Below are 22,210 nucleotides of genomic sequence, written 5' to 3'. Positions count from 1 at the left end.
CAGGGATGGAGAGTGGAAGTTCATCTCACAGAGGAGGAGATTAAAAATGCTCCGTGGCTGTTCAAGGTCACACACCTATGAAGTGACAGCTCTGAATCACTGGGCTCCTCACTGGAGCCCTTTCTCTTCTGCCAGAGATGCTGAGCTCCTTGGCTGAGGCTGTGGCCCACGCAGCAGCAGTATTCTGAGCTTCCCAGGTGACTCTAATGGGTTGCCTGGGCTGGGAACCACCACACTACATCACCTCTCCTGTAAATCAGGGATTTTTTATTCCATATTGCAGCACAGATTCCTGTGTGGGGTGGGAAGCCATGGATCCCCTCTACAGAAAATTGTTTATGTACAAAAAGTTGCATGCAATTCCAGGTCATTACAGAAGTTTTGAAGCTTCTACATGGATTCCCCCAAGGTCATGAACTCAGATGAAGGTCAAGTCTGTAAATCCTTGGGCTCCAGTTACTTGGCCACACATGCAAGTTAGCTGGGAGTCTTTAAGCAGTTCAGATTTCCAGGCTCTATCCCAGATGTACTGATTCAGAATCACTGAGTCTGTGGTCTAGTAATATGTTTCCAGATGATTCTCAAATATATGACCAGAAAACAGCCTTTGGATTGGTTTTAGGGGAACACCACTCTAAATAATGCCCATCTAATGAACCAGAACTCATTGCTGTCACTTCTACCAGCTACATAACCTCTCCAAGCTTCTACCTTCTCTTCCATAGACGGAGATAACAATTGTCCCTATCTCATGAGGTTAATGTGGGATTAAATATTCCTTGCAAGTGTTTAGCACTGGGTCTGACATGTAAGTACCCAATAAATGTTAATTTCTCACTAATTATATTATTAATCATCTATGTAATTAATCTGTCAATGGCTTCTTGGTGATAGAATTGGGAATAGAATCCGATATCCAGCAGACTATCAACAAAAATACATGAAAGACAGGAAACAATTCAAATTTTATTAAACATTAAGAATAACAGACAAAGTTTTGGACTTAACAGCATAAACAGCAACCAAAACCATGGTGTACAAACACACTGACATCAAGTGAACTTGTACCTGTTTAACAGATGCAATCTTTGTGGTGTTGCCAAAAGGATAATGGTGATTATTGTTACGTTTGGTAAGGTGCTCCACATGAAAGATTTTATGCCTTAACTACTCTCACACACACATACACACACACACACACATACACTCCTCTACATACACTTAGCCCTCAGCAAAATGTACTGCCTTTAGTTGCCAAATCCAATGCATCATGATTAAAAACATGGCTTTGCTCATTTAAAAAATGGCATTAATTGTAGAGAAAACCTAGAGGAGATCTTAGCCTCCTCAGTGGGGGCCTAGGAGCCCTTAGAAGGAAGCTGGCAGACTGAGAGCAGGTGTCTATCACCTTCTGGAACTGCTCTGATTAACACGAATTAAGTTTTCCTAAAAGGAACTTTAGGAATAAGGGAGGCAAACTCCTTTGCATTTTACAGAATGACCTTTGTTTTAATTTGGGATGGGGGTGGGAGTGACTCTACTTAAAATTCTTATTGACTCTTCTCCAAACAGACTCAAGACCTTTCAAACATATATTTAGAATTGAGTTCCTCACAAAACCGGTAAGTTGGAAGGAACCTCTGGGCTTTCTAGCACTGCTTCCTCTCCACCCAGTGCTAGAATTCCATCTGCATGCTCATGAAGCAAACGGTCTTTCTGCTTCAAACGATGGTTTCACAGCGGCCTGTCATATGTGAAGATGAAAGGCCTGTCACTATCCTGCTCACTGTGGGTTTTGGAATGGTCAAAAGCGTCCACTTTCTCAAGAGGAGGAAGTGATTGCTTACAGCCCTCCCATTCCCTACCTATGTCCTCCAGGTGTCACAAGCAGAACCATAGGCTGATCAATTTTTGCCTTTCTTTGCAAGTCTAGTCAAAAGGAGGATGTGACCTTGTCAAGAAGTCCTAGGCTGCTCATTCCAAATCATGTCTAAATGATGTTGGCATAATATGATTTGGATTCATTTTTAATGGCCAAGTAATTAATCTCTGAAAGATGCTTATGATGAAAAGGTGAAAAATGACAACAGGACTCTTTTAATAGCTGCAGTCTGCGGAACTCATCTGACCCTGGATGATCCAAGTCATTCCAAATCGGGCCATGCCTTCTCATGTCATTTAGCAGGACTGCTTTATTTACTAGCTGACTGCCCTGGACAGAAGGCAGTGAGTTCAGGGGTTGAGTGCTTGTGTGTGGTGACAATGACCTACATATAAGGCACCTGTACAGACTCCAAAGCTTTAAAAAATTTAAAACGAGGTAGGTTTCTGAAACCTCCCCTGGCACGCCAAAGAATAAGTTTTATTATGATCTTTAAATTTCTTCTGCAGAAAACATCTGTGATGCTCATCAGATACAAGCAACCTAATTTCACAAAGACTAGTACTCAAATACAGTTTTTTCAGTTACCATTTTAAACTTCAATGAATTTGGATTGTCTTCAGTACAATCCTTCAATACTTCTCCAGCTTTCTTGCTAGACATTGAACTATTTAACAATTCTGCTGCAGTTAGTCTCTTTACCTATAAAAAGGCCAACTCCATGCTTACTTGTGTCTCTGAATACCATTAATTCAGTTCTGCTTAAGTTTGATAGAGGTTTTGTTTATTTTATTAGTTATTTACCCGAACAAGGTTATTTCAATTCCAATATGCGTCCATCTCCCATCATAACCTGTAGCTTCAGATAAAAAGGGATATCTGTAGGAATATTCCACTATTCAGATTCCCCAAGACTATAACAGTAAGAGAGAAGCATTGCTAACAGATTGATAAGGAGATCACCATTAAAGAACCAATAAAGGTCATTAAAGAATCACATACTCTGGACACAGGAAACTACAAAATCCCACTGATAAAAGGGTATTTTAATCTTGCAGAAAATGTTTCTTTATAACAACAGCAAAATCTCTTAACACAAGTTAGTGAAACAAAAGAACAATCACCTTTAAAGTCAAGACAGCGATCAAATTATAAATCATACACATAGCACCGATATTAACCTTATACTGTGTAAGATGCATGTGCCCACAGAGGAGAACAGAATTTTGGGGGATGCTTGCAGTGATATTCATTTTTAGAAACTCATAATTTTGAAGTGAACATTTCTGTGGCAGATGCTTTTCCTAAAAATCACTGTATCATCCAATAAATATTTGACTAACATCCATTTTGTGGTTTTGGGTTTTCTTTCTGAGACCTAATAGGAAATAAGAAAACTCCTTAGATATTTTAGAGCAGAATTCGTCACAGCAAGCTTCGATACTGTTGTAAAATTTTAATTTAAAGCAGAAAACATGCTGATGTGTCAGTGACAAAATTAAAATATTTAAGACTTCAAAAACCCCCAAGCACTTCTCTGTACAACATTGATGAATATATATCTTTGCTATATAATTTTAAAACATGGAATAGTTTTCCTTTTCTCTTTGCTATATATAATATATGTCTTCCAAAATACATCGTCAGTATTTATATCTGAAAAATACTGTACAAAAAGAACTTCCTATAATTACTCTGTATAAACATTAAACAATTTAATAATCTCTCCTTTTGGTCTACAGTAAACACTTAAATTGATCGGATTAACCACAGTTTGTGACAACACCATCCCCTTTGGAGATACACCAGTGTCTTTTACATTCATTTTTCAGAAGTCCACTTAATAAGAGCACATACGTTCAAAAGAAAACAGAGAATAAGAAACATAAGCTCCAGAATCATTAATTTATGAAGCATTCAAATATGACACCACTAAGAAAAAGGGGTTTTACGAAACATCAACTTATTAACTTAACTGATTTTTTAAAACAACAAGGTATAATTCACAAAAATATATACATTACCAAAAAATGGGGAAAACTGAATCTTAAGTAATTGAATTGTATTGAATATCAAGAGGGATGTCGAAAAAGTTAACTAGAAAATTGGGGTTGGGAGCATGGGAAAAGAGAGAAAACAAAAGCAAACACATCAATGTCAAAAGCTGTTCCAAGATGCATTTTTTGGCTGTACACTGATAAGTTAACCCCTTGTTCTTAGACCTGGCGTTTCCCTCTGCTTCCCGGTCCTGGGGATGTTCTGGGCATGCTCAAATACATTACTGTAATTTTTGCTTTTTAAAAGACAGTGAAATTCTCAGGTAGGGAAAATATCCTACTTCCACTAGTAATACTCAGGCAGCATGCTCTAGCGTACAATAGGATTATTGCTTTAGGTACAGACAGTGCAAAAACACACTCTGTGTTCTATAAGAGTACTCTTACTCGCTGGAGTTGGTAGAGTTAAAAGGAAACTTAGTAGAGAGCAGTTAAGTAAATATGGGATCTAGTAAATCTAAACAGCACTTTGAATTTGAAGACGATTATCACCAAAACTTAAGAAGAGAGGAAAGCAACCTATAACTGAATGGAGCTGCAGTGTAGTGCTAAATTACTCTGTGCACCTTATTAGCATGGTAACTTACAGATTAAACAGAAACAAGAGCCTGTGGTCTTGAAAACCGAGATCTACTATTTCAGCAGGGCCCTTTTTAGTGAACCCGAGAAGGTCCTGAAAGAGTGGGCAGGAGCACACATGAAGCCACAGGAAAGGAGTGGGGTGAGGGGGCGGGGACCAGGAAACCCGCGCGGTCTCCTCAGTCCAGTAAAAACATGGCACCTTTCGTTTCAAAATGGCGGGCGCAAAGGGATGTACAAGCGCGCACACACACTCGCTGACCACACAGGGGCACAAACACACACACACACACACCGCGCTGACCACACAAGAGCACAAACACACACACACACACACACACACACACACACCCCAAAACGTGAGTCCGTCGTGTTGCTGCGTCTGGTAAAGTGCTGATGTCAGAAAGGTCGGTCGCTGCGGTGAAGGCCTGTCCGGGCCGCGGCCGCCCGCCGCCCACCTACAGGGGCCCATGCCGGGCCTCGTACTTAGCCAGGATGTTCTTGCACTTGCCCAGCTCCTTGCGCAGGTCCGCCACCTCCTGGCGCAGCGCCGAGTTCTCCTTCTCCAGGAAGGACGCACGAATGGCGATCTGGTTCTCCTTGAGGCGCCGCGCATCCCGCGAGCGCTTGGCCGCCATGTTGTTCTTCCGGCGCCGCGCCCAGTACTTGTCGTCCTGCCGGGAGACACACGATGCGTCAGAGCGCGGCCGCCCGGGCCTCCCTCCCTGGCCTGGCCCTCCGTCGGGCCACCTCTCCCGCTAGGCAGAGCGCAAGCCCGCCAAGTGGGGTGCAGGCCCTGCACCCCCCGGACAGGCCGAATTCCTTCTCTTTGTTCAACCCCTTCCTTCCCTGGGCGCGCGTTCTTTCCGAGATAAGCTGGTACGGTATTGCTGGAAGACGACCTAGCAATGTCTGTCAAGAGCTGAACAGCCACCTCACGCCTGGGCTCTCTCCCTAGGGCAGTCCTCACTCAACCTGCGCACACAAGGGTGCGTTTTTACTAAAGTGTTGTCCGCAGATGGTGACTGCAGCCATGAAATTAAAAGACGCTTTCTCCTTGGAACAAAAGTTATGACCAACCTAGATAGCATATTAAAAAGCAGACATTACTTTGCCAACAAAGGTCCGGCTAGTCAAGGCTATGGTTTTTCCAGTGGTCATGTATGGATGAGAGAGTTGGACTGTGGAGAAAGCTGAGTGCCGAAGAACTGATGCTTTTGAACTGTGGTTTTGGAGAAGACTCTTGAGAGTCCCTTGGACTGCAAGGAGATCTAACCAGTCCATCCTAAAGGAGACCAGTCCTGGGTGTTCATTGGAAGGACTGATGCTGAAGCTGAAACTCCAATACTTTGGCCACCTGATGCGAAGAGCTGACTCATTGGAAAGAACCCTGATGCTGGGAAAGATTGATGGTGGGAGGAGAAGGGGACGACAGAGGATGAGATGGTTGGATGGCATCACCCACTCAATGGACATGAGTTTGGGTAAACTCCGGGAGTTGGTGATGGACAGGGAGGCCTGGGGTGCTGCGGTCCATGGGGTCGCAAAGAGTTGGACACAACTGAGCGACTGAACTGAACTGTCCAAAACTGAAAAAAATGGGCAGCCCCTCCCCTCTCAATTATCAGTAGGAGCTTTGATAACTACATCATGATAGAGTCACACAACTATTAAAAATAATGATCCTGCTGAATCAGAAAGATGCTAGAGACATATCACTGTATGGGCAGAAACAGTGGAAATTTGCAGATCAATAGGTTCTCATCCCACTTCGTTTTTTTTTTTTTAAGTAATAATATATATTCAGAAATAGTATAAATCCAGATACCCAGCTATTAAAAGTGGTGCCTTCAGAAGGGAAATTGAAGAAGGTAGGATCTTTGAGTTTTTATGTCCTTCTGAACTATTAGAATATTCTATAATGGCATGTATACTTTGGCAATTAAAAACAAACAATAAAGTTCCACTTGGCCATTGATTAATAAGTTCTTATTCATGGCTAGCATTTAAATAATTTACTATAACTTTTTTTGTTTAACTGTTTGTTAACTAGGCCTTCTTAGCCTGAGCAATGTTTGATTGTGGTCGACTTGAAAACAGTCCCTTTTTTCCCCCATCACTGCTCTCTCTGCCAAAAAAGGGAAAACCTTCCTAGAAGCATTAAGAAATATAAGTCTTCTTCCATTTATGGTGCCACCAGGTGGGTTTTGCAACCCCTTTTTTTCAACACATTGCAATAGTAAATTCCTCAATCCTAGCAATGTTAATACCCGCAGTTAGTACCACCCAGAATAAGTGAGTGAGGTCAGTTCTTACCCTGCCCCAGGATTCCAAGGGGTATTTGGCATTGGAGGAGGTCACATGGTTTGAGGGCAAGTCTCCAAGCAAGTTGCAAGATCAGTGGTCTGCCCCATCCTTGCCCTTTACCCTCAGCCAACACTGCCCAGCAGACAGGAGGTGTGAGACAAAGTCAGTGCAGGCACCTTCTGTCTGCCTTTCACAAGCTAGTATTGTTCTCTTATTTATAAAGCACTCCTAGCTTACTATACATTTCATAATAATATATAACAAAGTGAAAAACATGATCTTCATAATGGCCAAAGAATTCTTAGGAGGTTATCCTTTGGAAACCATGGGGCAGGATTTGTTGCTTGCCATTGGGAAAAGGGCGTGGGGAGCTGGAGGAAGAGGAGAGAGGCCAGGCCAGCTGGCTGGAAAGAAGCTGGGAGGAGCTAAGAGAGCCTAAGACTCCGTGGGGTGAGAGGGTCTATGGCACATTAACAGTGAAACCTCCAGTTCTGATCGATGTTGTCTATGTTAGTAAGCCCCAGATCCACGCCCTTGGTAAATCAGGAAATCTACCACTCTCATCAGTGTTCGCCGAAGTGTGGTTTCCAAGATGATCTGAAAGAGGGACTAACTTAGGATGTATCAGAAGTTGCACACGGGGGCCAGGGAGTCGGGAGAACAAGGCCCTGGGAAATTGAAGAAGCTGTGTTTTCAGGGGGATGGAGAAGGGGTACCACCACAGGCCTTGGAGGTTTGGGATCAGGTCTTAAGGACCAGGGGAGTCACCAGCTGACCTCAGTGTAACAACCGATTTCTGAGCTCTTTTCACTTCTGAGGTACTTTCATTTCCCAGCCTCCTGTGCACATGAACAGATGAGCGAGCCAAGGTGTGAAATGTGGACCGTCTCAGGTTGGAGGGGAGCTGGGAGTAGGAATGGAGCAGGGGACACAGGAGGCAGGAATGATGGAAGGAGGGCTGTCCCCGACAACAAAACCAGCCTCCCCCGCTCTGTTACCTCAGAATGGGAGTGGGATGCAGAAGTACTGATTGGGGCTGATACATCACCTGTGCCCTTTCCCTCTACCTCCCAGGGTCAGATGCCATCTGGCTCCCGAGGCACCACCACCTGGCAAAGCACCCTCAGTCCAGTCCCATCTTCTTGAGGGTCTGTGTTTGATGCCACCTCCACTCAGCAGGCCCCTCCTGACATATCAGCACTCCTTTTTTCTCACTCGGGGGTAGGAACAATGTCAGTAGTGGGTCACCTCTGAATCCCCAGGCCCTGACTTGGCAGACACTAGCATTTGAAAAATATTTGTCAAGTGAATGAATGGGTCTTTGAAAGACACCAAGGCGATTAAACTGATTCTCAGTTAGGAACCAGTATGCCACCCCTTCATCTTCCTGGGTGGGGGCGAGACGCCTGCTAACCCAGATGAATGGCTCCAGAGAGGAAGGGCAGGCAGTGAGGGCCGCTTCACGCACTCAGTCTGCTCAGCCAGCGCTGGAGGCCGCACATGTGGCTCCCACCTGCCCCAGCTCAGTCCTCCTGCTGCACAAGAAACACCTTAGAGTTCTGCGTCCTGTTTCACCCGTGCTCCTGGTCTGGGGCCTGAGGCTTTGCTCTCAACTGAAGGAATCCAGAGACCCCTGGCAGGAGAACGTTCTTGCCTGTTCCCCACACTGGCACGTGGAAAGGCCATGTCCAGCCGCGGCGGCGGTAACATGTATAATTCCAGCACAGCGATGTTCACGTGGCCTCTGTTGCCAAGGTTACCTGGGTAATTAAAGCAGCTTGCTCCTTGCTTTAAACTTGTAAATTCAGAGACTGTGCAAGTCTGGCTAGAGGTTTTATCTACTATATAGCAGCACCTCTTCAAACTTGCCTCCACTCAAGAGGACATCCATGTTGAATGGGCTCCCTGGTTTAGATTAAGAAGCCAGTTCTAAAATACAGAGAATTGGATGACTAAGAACACAAGGTGAGGAAAAGCATCCATTGAAAGAAGGTACTTAAACTGCCCAGGACCTAATCCCAGGGGCTCTTTTCTTATTCTATCTTTGTCTAACCATCAGTTCCCTGACTAGTCTCTGTCTTCTGGTGTGTTTACTATGCACTTTCCTCCTTTGAGTCTGACAGTTATTGAGGATGACAGTTATTGGAGGTCCTTGTTGTAGCTCCTGTCGGGGCCACATGCTGCAGTGATGTTTCTGGAAGCTAGCAGACTTGGGGACCCGGCTGGGTCTTGTTCTAACTACCAGGGCTCACCTTCACTTTCCTTTATCTCCATTTCCTCAGTGGTGCCATGACCACTTTGATCTAATGAGCCTCTGAGGTCCCCTTCACCTTGGACATTTTATGACCCTGCATCACCGCAGGTAATCTCAGGTGCTGGATGAGAGCAGTGACAAATCTGCAGGCATGTTTTCTTCCAGTGCTCTTTAGGTCTGAAAAGCAGGCATAACTGGTCTACAGTGGTTCCAGAATAATGTCCCAAACTCCCTATTTTCCCAACAGGAGTTCTCTTCATGTGAACCATGTTTAGGTTTGAGAAGTTAGAAAAGACCTAATTATGCCTGCTTCCAATGCCTTGAATGTATACAATCACATCTCTATTGTTCATATGATTAGAAAGCAGCATAAACACAGACAATTCTAAGCAATGGCTAATCAAAAATGGTTCCATTTTGGTATCAGTAGGCATGGCATAATTTTAGAAAGAATTATCTTCCTAAGGTATCATAAAGGTGTCGGATTAATTTTGTTTAAGTTGCATCTGATTTCCTAAGGTAAATCTATTTTCCTTTATAAATAATGTCCCTTCAACACAGTAGAGAAAAAAGAACCCCAAATTAACCTTTTGTTGAGATACTCAAGTGATCACTACGTGAGATGCAGAGTCAACATTACTTATAAATAGGGTCAGGAAATGCCCCAGCTTCCTTAACAACATCCCACCCTGGCATCCAAGGTTGGCAATGTGGAGAGAGGTCCTGTCTCGCTGTTACTCCCTGAGGCCTACAGAGAAATGGCAGCAGTTAATTAGCATTAAACTCCCAAAGGTAAGGTAACCCTTGAAGACTCTGAGGTCTAGGTATCCTTCCCAATATTTTTTTTTTCCCCTTTCCAACCTTGAAAGATCCAGATTTGACTTTACTAGGCTTTTATGGGTTTCCTTGCAGATAGCAGTGGGCTTGCTTCCTTCATGGGCTGCAAAGTACTTCATTTTATTGCTTTTCCTTATTTCTGTACATTATCAAGATACAAAAGGCATAGTACAGAAGACACCCAGAGAGGAAGCAACCAGCCTTGTCACGTGCTGAAAAATGGGGCCGAAAATTATCAGTCTTGGCCTCTCTCGACCCCGCTCTCCACTTGCCCACAGCCTGGTTACCAGTTCCCGTTTACCTTCAGGTCGTCCGGGATGAAGACTTTGCGCGCTTTCTTAATCATGGGTTGTGGCTTCAGCTCTTCCTCGGAGAACTTGCGTTTGCGAGGGTCAAACATCTCCTGGCCGGGGATGCTGGAGAGGGCGAGGTCGGCCGGGTCCGGCTCGTAGCCCACCGGCACCTGGATGGTGTCGGGGTCAATGGGGCTCGGAGTATTGCGGTTGGCTGGCAGCAGCTGGCCTGGAACAGCACGGGAGCTTTAGTTCGTGAGCCCTCTATGGGAGCCCAGGAGTGGGCTATCGACTGCCGTCTACTTGATGACACTCAGGACGAGGTGAAGAGTCTTAAGCTCACTTAAATGTGACCCCAACATCCCCCCTGAGGCACAGCAGGCTGAACACTTTACTCATGTGTCAGATAGGGGGAAACAAAGACCCACGTACACATATTCACAAGCTAAATTAAAAAATGCACACGTTCATCCCTTCCTATAATGTAATCCCGAAGCACCAACTCTGTGGCAGGTACTTTGTTTTTTTCACCTTTAAGGTTTCTTCCAAGTGAGTCAGGGAATCAGATTAAAACCAGCCAGTAAGATATAGTGAAGGGGTGAAAGGAAACCACACATGCTTGCAGAGAGCGGAGGAACAGGACACAACACAAAGAGGCCAGGGAACACTTCCCAGAGAGGATGCTTGGCGTAGCTGCATCTCTACACAGAGAACTGAGCCACAAAGGTAATCCAGGGACAGACCCAAGACAGGGGGTCAGGTTTTGAAGGAACCACGAGCAGTCCTGGGTGGCTGTCAGAGCACGAGACTGAGAGAGGCAGAAGTGCAAGAGATGTGGTCAGGAAGGTGGCCAGTAGGGATGTTCAAGAGGCCTTGAATGTCACTGAGGGGTTCTGAGCATGAAAGCAACAGGCGGAGCTGAGGTTTGGAAAGTGTGAGGAGTGAGCTGAAGGGGACAGGACTGGACACGGGAGATGAGCCGGCAGGCTGCACCTAACCCACACGTGCACTCCAGAAACACCAAGCAAAATGGAAAAGACATGGTGGAGATGCTCTAACTTCCACCTGAGGCAGCTGCAAACCAAGCCGCCGAAACGCACAAAGGTCCTCAGAGCAACAAGTTGACTGCGTTTTGGAAAGTGTCTCACTGGTGAATGTGAACTTGATAACAGACTGCAGTGTTTATGTGGGGAGCTCTGAATCCTAACTTCCAGTTTCACTTGAATTTTACAGTCACCCCTTTCACGCCCAAAGAATACACGAGGGGATATGCCTCAGCTGGGTCTGGCCCAGGTCCTCCTCTGCCTTCACTGCTGAAGGCCGGCTGTCACGTGGAACATCCTCTGGGTGCCATTAGAACCTACCCTGGACTGAAGGGCAAAGCCGTTGGCTTGCTTTCTGGCTAAACTGTGAAACCACACTTGTCTGTTTTTCAGAAAGGCCTGGTGGGGAGCTTGCAGAATGAATGTTCTGGGTGACCTTTTGGTCCTCACTCTGCTTTGAGCTCTCTTTGTATCCTGCTTGCCAGAGAGGAAGGGATGGGCCCCCAGGCACTGGCAGAGGATGGAGATTCTCATTAGCCAGGCTCTGCTTGGTTCCAGCTTCTAGTGGCTGCTGAGATCTGCACTGGATGGTGTCAAGCCAGATTTGATCTTGTGCCTCTCGACACTGACTGAGAGAATGAGCCGTGTCTGACTCAAACTGGTATTTTATTTTCCCTTTAGGAACTCTCTTTGAACTTAATAATAAAGCCACCCCATACCCCCTCCCCCTGCCCGATACAAACACACACACACACACACACACACACACACACACACACACAGGCATAAATACCCTCTCCTACCATCTAATTGCTCAAAGTTACTTCAAGTACTTACGTTGTATTTAAACATTATACTCTATTTCTTTATACATGTTAAGCTTTACACACACACACACACACACACACACACACAGGCATAAATACCCTCTCCTACCATCTAATTGCTCAAAGTTACTTCAAGTACTTACATTGTATTTAAACATTATACTCTTTCTTTATACATGTTAAGCTTTACACACACACACACACACACACACACACACACACACACACTCCTCCCCTACTGACCACATGGTCTTTCATCTTTCTTCTGTTTTATCCCCACCCGCTTCTCCCAGTGTGCCTACTTCAGAATTCTGCTTCTATAAAGAATATTGCTCATTTAATGGTGGCCCTCAGAAATGCTGGCTGCTGACATTCATTCATGGACATTCTAACAATTACACTTCACATGAGGCAGAACCTTTATCTGCATTCTTTCTCTTCAGCCCTTTCTTCCAATGGAAGTAGGTCAGCCCTACCTGAAGCATGGAGAAAACCTACCCGGACCGCAGATGAGTCAATGGCTTTCAGTAGCTTCCCAGCATCGCAGAGCACCCAGCAAAGGACCTGAGAAACATCCAGGTCTCCCTTCTCCCAAGATACCCTTGCATCATCTTGTTTGTCTATATTTTTGACTGCATTAACTCTGTTGGACACGTTTATTTCCCCCTTTATTACTAAATGTTAACAGTATCCCTGAGTAACAGGAGGGAGGATCTTTATTATTTTATCCTACATTTTGTGGATTTGCAAAATTTTATTAATAAGAATTTTCAAATTAAGAATCATTTAATTTTTTAAATTACCATAGATGTTCATTGAAAAATTTCAACAAATGCAGAAATGTGTCTCCCTTGCCCTCAATCCATCTTGCTGCTCTTCCCAAAGGATACCTTTAACTGTTTAGTGTGAACTTCTCAATCCTGTAGGCTTATACTACCCCTAGGTCTTACATTACTCTTTCTATATATCAGTATACCATATGCAATTACCCATGTTAGTACAAACAGAACTACTCTGTTCTTTTTAAAGGGTGAGTAGTTCCCAAAATTTGGATATAACAATTTACCTAATCATTTCCCAACTGATGCATTTTTAGGTATGTGAGTGTTTTTATAGAAGAGATTTCTAAAAGTGAGATTGCTCTTACAAAAGGCAAGTATTTTTAAATTTCTAAAAGCATTGCTAAGTCTTATCTATTTATACTTGCACCAACATTTGTGAGAGTTCATTTTTGTACAAATTAAATGATAAGTTTTAAAATGTTGCCAATCTGACTATACAAATATCACTATTGTTTAATTTACATTTCCTTCTTAGTAGTGAGACTGAACAACTCACATGTCTATTGGGTATTTATTTCTTCTCCGGTATACTACCCTTTTCTTATTTTTTGCTCCTTTTTAAGTGGATTTTGTTGCTTATTCATTTGTAAGCACTCTTTATAGAAAGAATTTTATATCAACTATGGATATAATCATTTCATCTGTTTTCTCTGTAGAAAATATTTTCCCCCAGCCTATTTGTTTTCTAGCTTTGCTTAGAGTTTTGCACTATGGGTGAGATCTTGCACTATAATATAGTAATAATATCTTAAAAATTTCTTCTTTATGGCTTCTAATTTCATATCTTCTCTATCCCCAAATCATACTATATGCACACATGTATACATGTATATATACATACACTATATATGTGTACATATGTGTGTGGGTGTATATATATATATACACACATATATATTACTCTATACTTTAATATGGAGAAGGCAATGGCACCCCACTCCAGTACTCTTGCCTGGAAAATCCCATGGACAGAGGAGCCCGGTAGGCTGCAGTCCATGGGGTCGCTAAGAGTCGGACATGACTGAGCGACCTCACTTTCACTTTTCACTTTCATGCATTGGAGGAGGAAATGGCAACCCACTCCAGTGTTCTTGCCTGGAGAATCCCAGGGACGGAGGAGCCTGGTGGGCTGCCGTCTATGGGGTCACACAGAGTCGGACACAACTAAAGCGACTTAGCATGCATACTTTAATATAACTATACTTTAGGATTTTGAGTCACCTATGATTTATTTTTGTATAACATACAAGCAAGGGCCTTTACATAATACTTTCCAAATGGATTAATATAATGGTATTAGTAAGATTTGATGTTTGAAAGGGCAAGTTCTGCCCTCTTTATGGTTCTTTTTGGAAGATTTTCTTCAGTATTCTTATACTCATAGAAATAGGAATTTCAGGATACATTAAATTATATTCTAAATTAATGGGATTTTGAATTACGAGTGAATGAAACCATAGGTTAGTTTGGGGACAACTGATATCTTTAAAATATTCAATATATCCTTAGTATACTCTCCATTTTTATGATTTCATCTTTTTCTTATATCTTTAAGGCCACTTTACTCCCTTATTAGTTCTAAAAGCTCTAACAGAGTTTTCAAGGTAAATAATCTTTTCTGCCTCTAGAGATAGTTGTTGTCTCAGTGTTTATAATTTCTACTTTAAAAATAAAAAAAAAAATAACTCACTGCATTGGCTAGGCTCTGCAAAAAACACTGAGTAAAACGGATGAGGCTAGAGTCTGTCCCAGACTTTAATGAAAATAACTTTTAATGCCTTACATCCTTAAGCTTTGTTCTAGACCCCTAGTAGATAACCTTCTGAGAAGCTAAAATAGTTCCAACCTTCACAGCCCTACTGCACTGAGAGTTACTGTTGTTTTTTTTTAAATCAGAAATTATGTATGATAATACATTTCCTCAAATGCATTTTTAGTATCTGTTGAGATGATCACGTGTTTTGTTTCTCTTTTCGTGTATTTGTTAAGTCTGAGCTTGGTATTTTTCCAGGGCTTTCTCTGAAAGAACTGGGTGGACAGGATCAACCCCATGGTGTAGACTCTGCAGTTTGCTGGGACATAGTTTTCTTTTTCCTAAAAGCATCTCAGTGAAAGTCATTTCTAGGAGAGCCAAGGAGGATTTCTGGTGGAAAGGGTGGAACAAAGGGCTTAAATCTGGACAGAGATTCAAAGTCATCTTGAAACCAAAAATTGGCCTCTGCTTTTGTCACAGAGTAGGTATGCCTAAACCTCCAACGAGCATAACTGAAGATAGGGTGTTTACTATTCTTATATACTTAATAAGAATCTAGCAACCTTGACCCCACACAGTCATAATTTGAGTATGAAATAGCACTTTTGACTGTCTTTGCACCCACTGCCTTCAGAGGAAAACCATGATCAGGGCTCACTTCACTGCAAAATACCCTGCTTCTGAGAATCCTTATGTAACAGGGAACCAATTAACTTAGAAGACTCTGTAACGTTCAAGGGTCCATCATGAGTGACCACTTTAGGTACTGACATTAAATAAAGGCCCTACAAGCACATCCTAAGGATTCGGGCTTCCTGGACCCTGAGGCTGACTCTGGGCCCTGAGGTCTTTATTCCAATGGCAGGAACCTCTTGGCCGGTCTAACAAGCACTCTGCAAAGACAGCAGTGTCCTGAAGGCCAGAGGTCTTGCCCCTCCCTCTCCCCATGTTCTGTTACATGCGACCTTGCAGTTCCAGGCTGAGTCTATTTCCCCAGCCTTCGCATCTGGGCTGGCCCTGTGACGAGCGCTGGCCGACAGACCATGACAGAAGCGACAGTGTCAGCTCCAAGGCTGCGCCTAAGGAGGGCTCGCACGTCCTGCTGCTTCTCTGCAGCACTTCAGTCCCCACCAGTCACACCGCCCCTCGAGCCTGCAGTGTGGGGAGGGGCTGAGGGGGACGGGGCAGGCCAGTCCAGGCCAGCCCAGGTCACCTGTTCCCCAGACGTGCAAGTCCAGCCAAGATCAGCTGAGCCACCTGACCAACTCATAGCTGTTTCAGACAAGGGAACAATAAGCCTTCATCTGTGAATGCTACTGAGCATTTGTGAGTGTTTGGTAAACACTGTCGTGGCAACCCGACTGATCTACAGGCTGAGCTGCTGTACTTGGGGAGATGCTTATACAATAACATTAAGATTACAACAAGGTTTTAAAATGTACTGAGTAGTGGTTAAGCCGTCTAGTGAGTCAGACTCGGGTTTGATTTCTCGTTTTGCCACCTATAGGTTATAAACTTGGGTGTTTGAGTAAAGGACCAGAAAGAAATTGTCCCCACTTCCTAGTAAGGTCTATAGTAAGGACAGAAACTATGGTGAATTTTTTTCCTTTTTAAAAATCTACTTCTCTGAGTTTAAGTTTTTTCATCTATAAACGCGGATTACCATGCCTGTCTCATAGGGCTGTGTGAGAAACGAATGTGAAAAAGAAATGCAAAAAGGCAAAATGGTTGTCTAAAGAGGCCTTACAAATAGCTGAGAAAAGAAGAGAAGCGAAAGGCAAAGGAGAAAAGGAGATATACCCATTTGAAAGCAGAGTTCCAAAGAATAGCAAAGAGAGATAACAAAGCCTTCCTCAGTGATCAGGGTAAAGAAATAGAGGAAAACAAAAGAATGGGAAAGACTAGAGATCTCTTCAAGAAAATCAGAGATACCAAGGGAACATTTCATGCAAAGATGGGCACAATAAAGGACAGAAATGGTATGGACTTAACAGAAGCAGGAGCTATTAGGAAGAGGTGGCAAGAATACACAGAAGAACTATACAAAAAAGATCTTCATGACCCAGATAACCACAATGGTGTGATCACTCACCTAGAGCCAGACATCCAGGAATCCGAAGTCAAGTGGGCCTTAGGAAGCATTATTACAAACAAAGCTAGTGGAGGTGCTAGAATTACATCTGAGTTCTTTCATTTGCTTAATTGGAAAAGGAGTACGTCAAGGCTGTATACTGTCACCCTGCTTATTTAACTTATATACAGAGTACATCATGCAAAATGCCAGGCTGGATGAAGCACAAGCTGGAATCAAAATTGCCGAGAGAAATATCAATAACCTCAAATATGCAGATGACACCACCCTTATGGCAGAAAGTGAAGAAGAACTAAAGAGCCTCTTGATGAAGGTGAAAGAGGAGACTGAAAAACCTGGCTTAAAAGTTCAGAAAAATAAGATCATGGCATCTGGTCCCATCACTTCATGGCAAATAGATGTGGCAACAGTGGAAACAGTGACAGACTTTATTTTTGGGGGCTCCAAAATCACTGCAGATGGTGAGTGCAGCCATGAAATTAAAAGATGCTTGCTCCTTGGAAGAGAAGCTATGACCAACCTAGACAGCATATTAAAAAGCAGAGACATTACTAACAAAGGTCCATCTAGTCAAAGCTATGGTTTTTCCAGTAGTCATGTATGGATGTGAGAGTTGGACTATAAAGAAAGCTGAGTGCAGAAGAATTAATGCTTTTGAATTGTGGTGTTGGAGAAGACTCTTGACAATCCCTTGGACTGCAAGGAGATCCAACCAGTCCATCCTAAAGGAGATCAGTCCTGAGTGTTCATTGGAAGGACTGATGTTGAAGATGAAACTCCAATACTTTGGCCATCTGATGTGAAGAAATGACTTATTTGAAAAGACCCTGATGCTGGGCAAGATTGAAGGCACGACAGAGGATGAGATGGTTGGATGGCATCACCAATGATGCCATGATGGACATGAATCTATGTAAACTCCGGGAGTTGGTGATGGACAGGGAGGCCTGGCGTGCTGCAGTCCATGGGGTTGCAAAGAGTTGGACACAACTGAGTGACTGAACTTAACTGATAGATGAAGTGCTCAACATAATTCACAGTGCCTGGGAAGTAGTCAGTGGTCTCCATATAAATACAAATATGAAATATCCAGAGTATGAGGCGGAGAAGGTAATGGCACCCCACTCCAGTACTTTGCCTGGAAAACCCCATGGATGGAGGAGCCTGGTGGGCTGCAGTCCGTGGGGTCGCTAAGAGTCAGACATGACTGAGCGACTTCACTTTCACTTTTCACTTTCATGCATTGGAGAAGGAAATGGCAACCCACTCCAGTGTTCTTGCCTGGGGAATCCCAGGGACAGGGGAGCCTGATGGGCTGCTGTCTCTAGGGTCGCACAGAGTCGGACATGACTGAAGTGAGTTAGCAGCAGCAGCAGAGTATGAGGAGTTCCCTGGTAGTCTAGTGGTTAGGACTCTGCACTTCCACTGCAGGTTCGATCCCTGGCTGGGAAACTCAGATTCTGCAAGTTGCTTGGCACAGCCAAAAATATAGATAGATAAATAAATACTATGATCCCAGATACTTTTAAAAAATTGAATAAAAAGACTACCCCTCCTCATCTAAGCTTCATGGTTTCTTCACTGTGCATCTGAGTGTGTGTGTGTGAGTGCATGGTCAGTCATGTTCAGTTCTCCGTGACCCCATGGACTGTAGCCCACCAGCTTCCTTGGTCCCTGGGATTTCCCAGGCAGCTGGGTTGCTATTTCCTTCTCCAGGGGATCTTCCCAACCCAGGGATCAAACCCGCATCTCCTGCATTGGCAGGTGGATTCTTTACCACCGAGCCACCTGGGAGGCATCTCTCTCATCCTCCTAACTGCTCCCCCTCCTTCCGTTCGAGTCCTCACAATGGACTCTCCACACAGCCTGGAAAACATTCTAAAAATGGACCTGGACTTCCACGGTGGTCCAGTGGTTAAGACTTTGCATTGCCACAGCAGGCAGCGTGGTTTCAGTCCCTGATTGGGGAACTACAATCCCACATGCCACGTGGTGCAGCCAAAAATAAACATAAAAAAAATAATACAGAACTATGCTGGTCACCCTCCCATCTGAAACCCTCCAAAGACTTTGCACTGCCGCTTAAGGCTCCGCACCCCGAAGGCCTAGTCATGCAGCCTTCCCTCCACTCCTCAAGCCCCAAGCAGGACCTCCAGGTCTGGGTCCTCAGGATTCCTTAACCTAAACATTCTCCCCTGCACTGCCTGCCTGGCCCTTCTGCATCCTTTAGTCGCTGGTGCAAAAGCCACGTCCCCTCACTCTCTGACTTTGCTCTGCCCCAACTACCAAACCACCCTGTTTCACATCCTTTGCAAAATGCATCTCTACCCCAAATTATCTTTTGTATTTGCTTGACTTGGTCAGAGACCTCCCTCCACAAACATGTAAGAACCAGGGGATGGGGACCTTGTCTTCTTTGCTGCTGTATCCCCAGCTTCTAGAAGGAGCCTGCATGGAGGAGACGTTTAATACTAACCACTGAACAAATGGAAATAAATACCCCTGGTTCATAATGAGGACTGTTTGGGGAAATATGTTTTCTTTTTATTATATTTTACCAATTATCTATAATGAGCCTCTTTTACTTTCAAAGACAGAAATAAAAATGAGCTTTTAAAATTGGACTTTGCTTCATTTTGCAAAGAGAAGAAGCCCCCAGAAAAGGAAGAAGAGGAGAAAGAAAAGGCTTAACCAAACATTAGATGTGAAAGAGTCCTTTTCAACTCCAGCAGCTGTGAATCTGTCATAACATTTGACACTTTTCTAGTGTCCTGAGCCTTATTTGGCTGATACATTAACTTTGAGGCAAAAACAAATCCCTCTGTCTCTGTTTTAGACACACACACACACTTCCCTTGTGCCAAATCCAGACAAGGTGCCCAGTAAGTGCTGTCCATGATTGCAGAACAAATACACTGAAAGGTCCCTATAAAGATCAGTTTGATCAAAGCAGCTCTTTCCTAACACTCTCTCCACAGTAATGGGCTGTCCGCAGAAATACGGGTAAAGTACAACATTGAGAAGCCAAACCAACCCATTATGTATGAATGTAAGGAAGGGTCTGTCTGCTCCATTCACTGAGAGAGTGAGTGAAATGCTGCCCTGTGGGCTGGTGGACAGGCCCCCGCCCACTGAGAAGTCGCTGTTAGGAGCAAAGGTCAGTGGTCAGCACCCCCTAGGTACCCCTCCCATGTACCACCTCACTTAATCCTCAAGATATGTGTGTAAGTTCGAATCATTAGTACCCCCTTTTTCCAGACAGTTTAAGACAAGCTCAGAAATGCTGGGGAAGGGAATGGCACCCTACTCCAGTATTCTCACCTGGAGAATCCCAGAGACAGAGGAGCCTGGCAGGCTACAGTCCAGGGGGTCGCAAAGAGTCGGACATGACTGAGCAACTATCACTCACTCACTCAGAAATGCTAAATAATGAACCAAGGTTGCCCAACTGGTAGATGAAACAGAATCTCACCTCCCAATTCTTCTGATTCTAAAGCCCAAGCTCTTAAGCACATAAATGCCTTAAAGGAAAGCAAGGGATTTTGTACTCTCCGACTGAGCTCAGTGTCAGGACCTGGGTCTCCTGGCCTCATGGACAACTTCCCACTGACCCATGAGCCTGCCCCACAATTTACGGATTAGGAAGAGGAGGGTCAGAGGTGAAATCCACATCCTCCCCCCTGCCCCAACACACACACAGTCATGCAGCTGGAAAGCTGGAGGGAGACTGGTGGGGCTCAGTCTCCCAGGGCGCGCCATGCTCCTGGGCGTGGATGCTTCCCCAAGCGGGCAGGGATGCCCCCAGGCATGGACGAGAGCCCCAGGAATGAGGGCAGCCAGCCGCCCCGTTTCCTTTCCCTCCCTGCCTCCACCACCTCGGTCCTCCTGAACGGCCGCTCATGCCAAGGACACGCCTTCAACGACAAATCAACTAATGGCCCAGAGGGCCGGGGCTCCTGGCTACATATCATGCAGGCATCTTTATATATCACTCATCATCTTTAAAGAGCTGCTGGATGGCCAGAGACCAGGCCTTGTCTGTGCTGTTATGGGATGTGGCTGCAAAGGTCATGTCACGGGGGAGCATGTTTTACATCTACACCCTTGAGTGGTCAGCGCGCTAATTAACTCTGGGTCTGCGTTTGGGCACAGACAGGGGAAACACCATTCAGGCTCCTGCTCCAGCCTCTGTCCGTCCCCTCTGACCCATCCTTTGGAGACCGCCGGGCTCGCCTGAAAGCACAGATGGACTTGGACTCAGGGTGCACCTGCCCCTAACGAGCTCTGTGACCGGGGCCAGCCGCTCCCCCACGCAGAGTCCTGCTCTCTCGTGAGTTCCCCGGGGCTGGCTGCACTGGCCATGGTGTGGGGTGGCCACACGGCAGCGTCTGCGCCCCCGCCCTCCAGCGCACACTGCCTGCCAGCTGCCACCCGAGCAAAGCCTGCTGGACGTCACCAAGTGTGACCCTGTGTCCAGGACAAGCACGCTGCTCTGGGATCGTGCTCCAGTACCCAAAATGGCCCTGACTTGATCTGGCAGCTCCTGATTTGGCAGAGGCCAGGGCTGGATTAGCAAGGCCTCTCATTCCAAGGGTGTGGATCAGCGCAAATCTTGCCAGTGGAGTCAGCAAGAAACCTGCCTCCTTGAGCCGACTGACAGCTGAGGGGCTCAGAGCCTCCCCTGTTGGCACGCAGTGCCACGCAGCAGCACCAAAGCTCCAGCCGGGGGTCCAGGCACGCGTGGGCCCACCGGCCACCACACCGTTGTTCCCTAGACAAAGTGACAGAGCCCCTCCAGCTCCTCTTCCCCAGGGCCAGAATCTCTCCCTGCTGGGCGCATGCCATCGCCAGGTGCAGGGGATTAAAAAGGTGGCCGGAAATGTACTCACAGCCCCACAGACCAAAGCCGGCGGGTGCAGGCCGGATTCCAGGTCTGGCAACACTGACCCTCCCTTCCCCCATCAACCACAGGTGAGTCGGAAGGGCCACGGATGGGAAATGGTGCCCGGTCCTCCCCTGCACTCTCCTGTCTCTGCTCACTCCATCCCAAGTCATGGCATGCTGCTGCACAAGAGCAGGCCTCTTGGTTCCTCTGCACTTGCAGGAAATGCATGGCGGGTGAAGACCTGGGAAGTGCAAGGTTGAATCCCACCAACTGCCTGTTTGCCCAGCCTTTGAATGCTCTGCACATCAGACACACCCTCTGAGAACTGCGTGGCTGTAATCCTCCCCAGGCCGCCCAGGGAACGAGGGCTCTCATCTAGAATGACCATGTCAATCCTTTCTGCATCTCCATGGGACAGAGGACAAGCGACAAGAGGCATCTGGAGGGGACGAAGCGGGGTCTGGGTTCCCCTCCTCTGCCCTTCCTCGGCCCCCTGCATGGAAACGGTGGTGATGTCAGTTTCCGAGGAGGAGCAGACACCAGAGCGGCTCCTGCCCAG

The 22,210-nt window shown here is 45.4% G+C and overlaps 1 protein-coding gene across 4 annotated transcripts in view; it reads right to left on the bottom strand.

Annotated features, from left to right (window-relative positions):
* Window positions 1–946: 946 nt before the first annotated feature.
* The window catches only part of HLF (HLF, PAR bZIP transcription factor), a 54,261-nt gene continuing 32,997 nt past the window's right edge, over window positions 947–22,210 (bottom strand). For all 4 annotated transcript variants that reach the window (XM_027516798.1, XM_027516800.1, XM_027516797.1 and 1 more), the window contains 2 exons: window positions 10,218–10,438; window positions 947–5,192 (listed from right to left, as the gene is read on the bottom strand). In XM_027516798.1, the coding sequence (XP_027372599.1) occupies window positions 4,977–5,192; window positions 10,218–10,438 (437 nt within the window). In that variant the 3' untranslated portion in view covers window positions 947–4,976. The remainder of the gene's footprint in view (window positions 5,193–10,217; window positions 10,439–22,210) is intronic.

This window comes from Bos indicus x Bos taurus, chromosome 19, assembly GCF_003369695.1.
Source record: "Bos indicus x Bos taurus breed Angus x Brahman F1 hybrid chromosome 19, Bos_hybrid_MaternalHap_v2.0, whole genome shotgun sequence".
NCBI lineage: Eukaryota > Metazoa > Chordata > Mammalia > Artiodactyla > Bovidae > Bos > Bos indicus x Bos taurus.
Note: the sequence above shows the minus strand (reverse complement) of the source record. Positions and strands in the feature narration are given on the sequence as shown.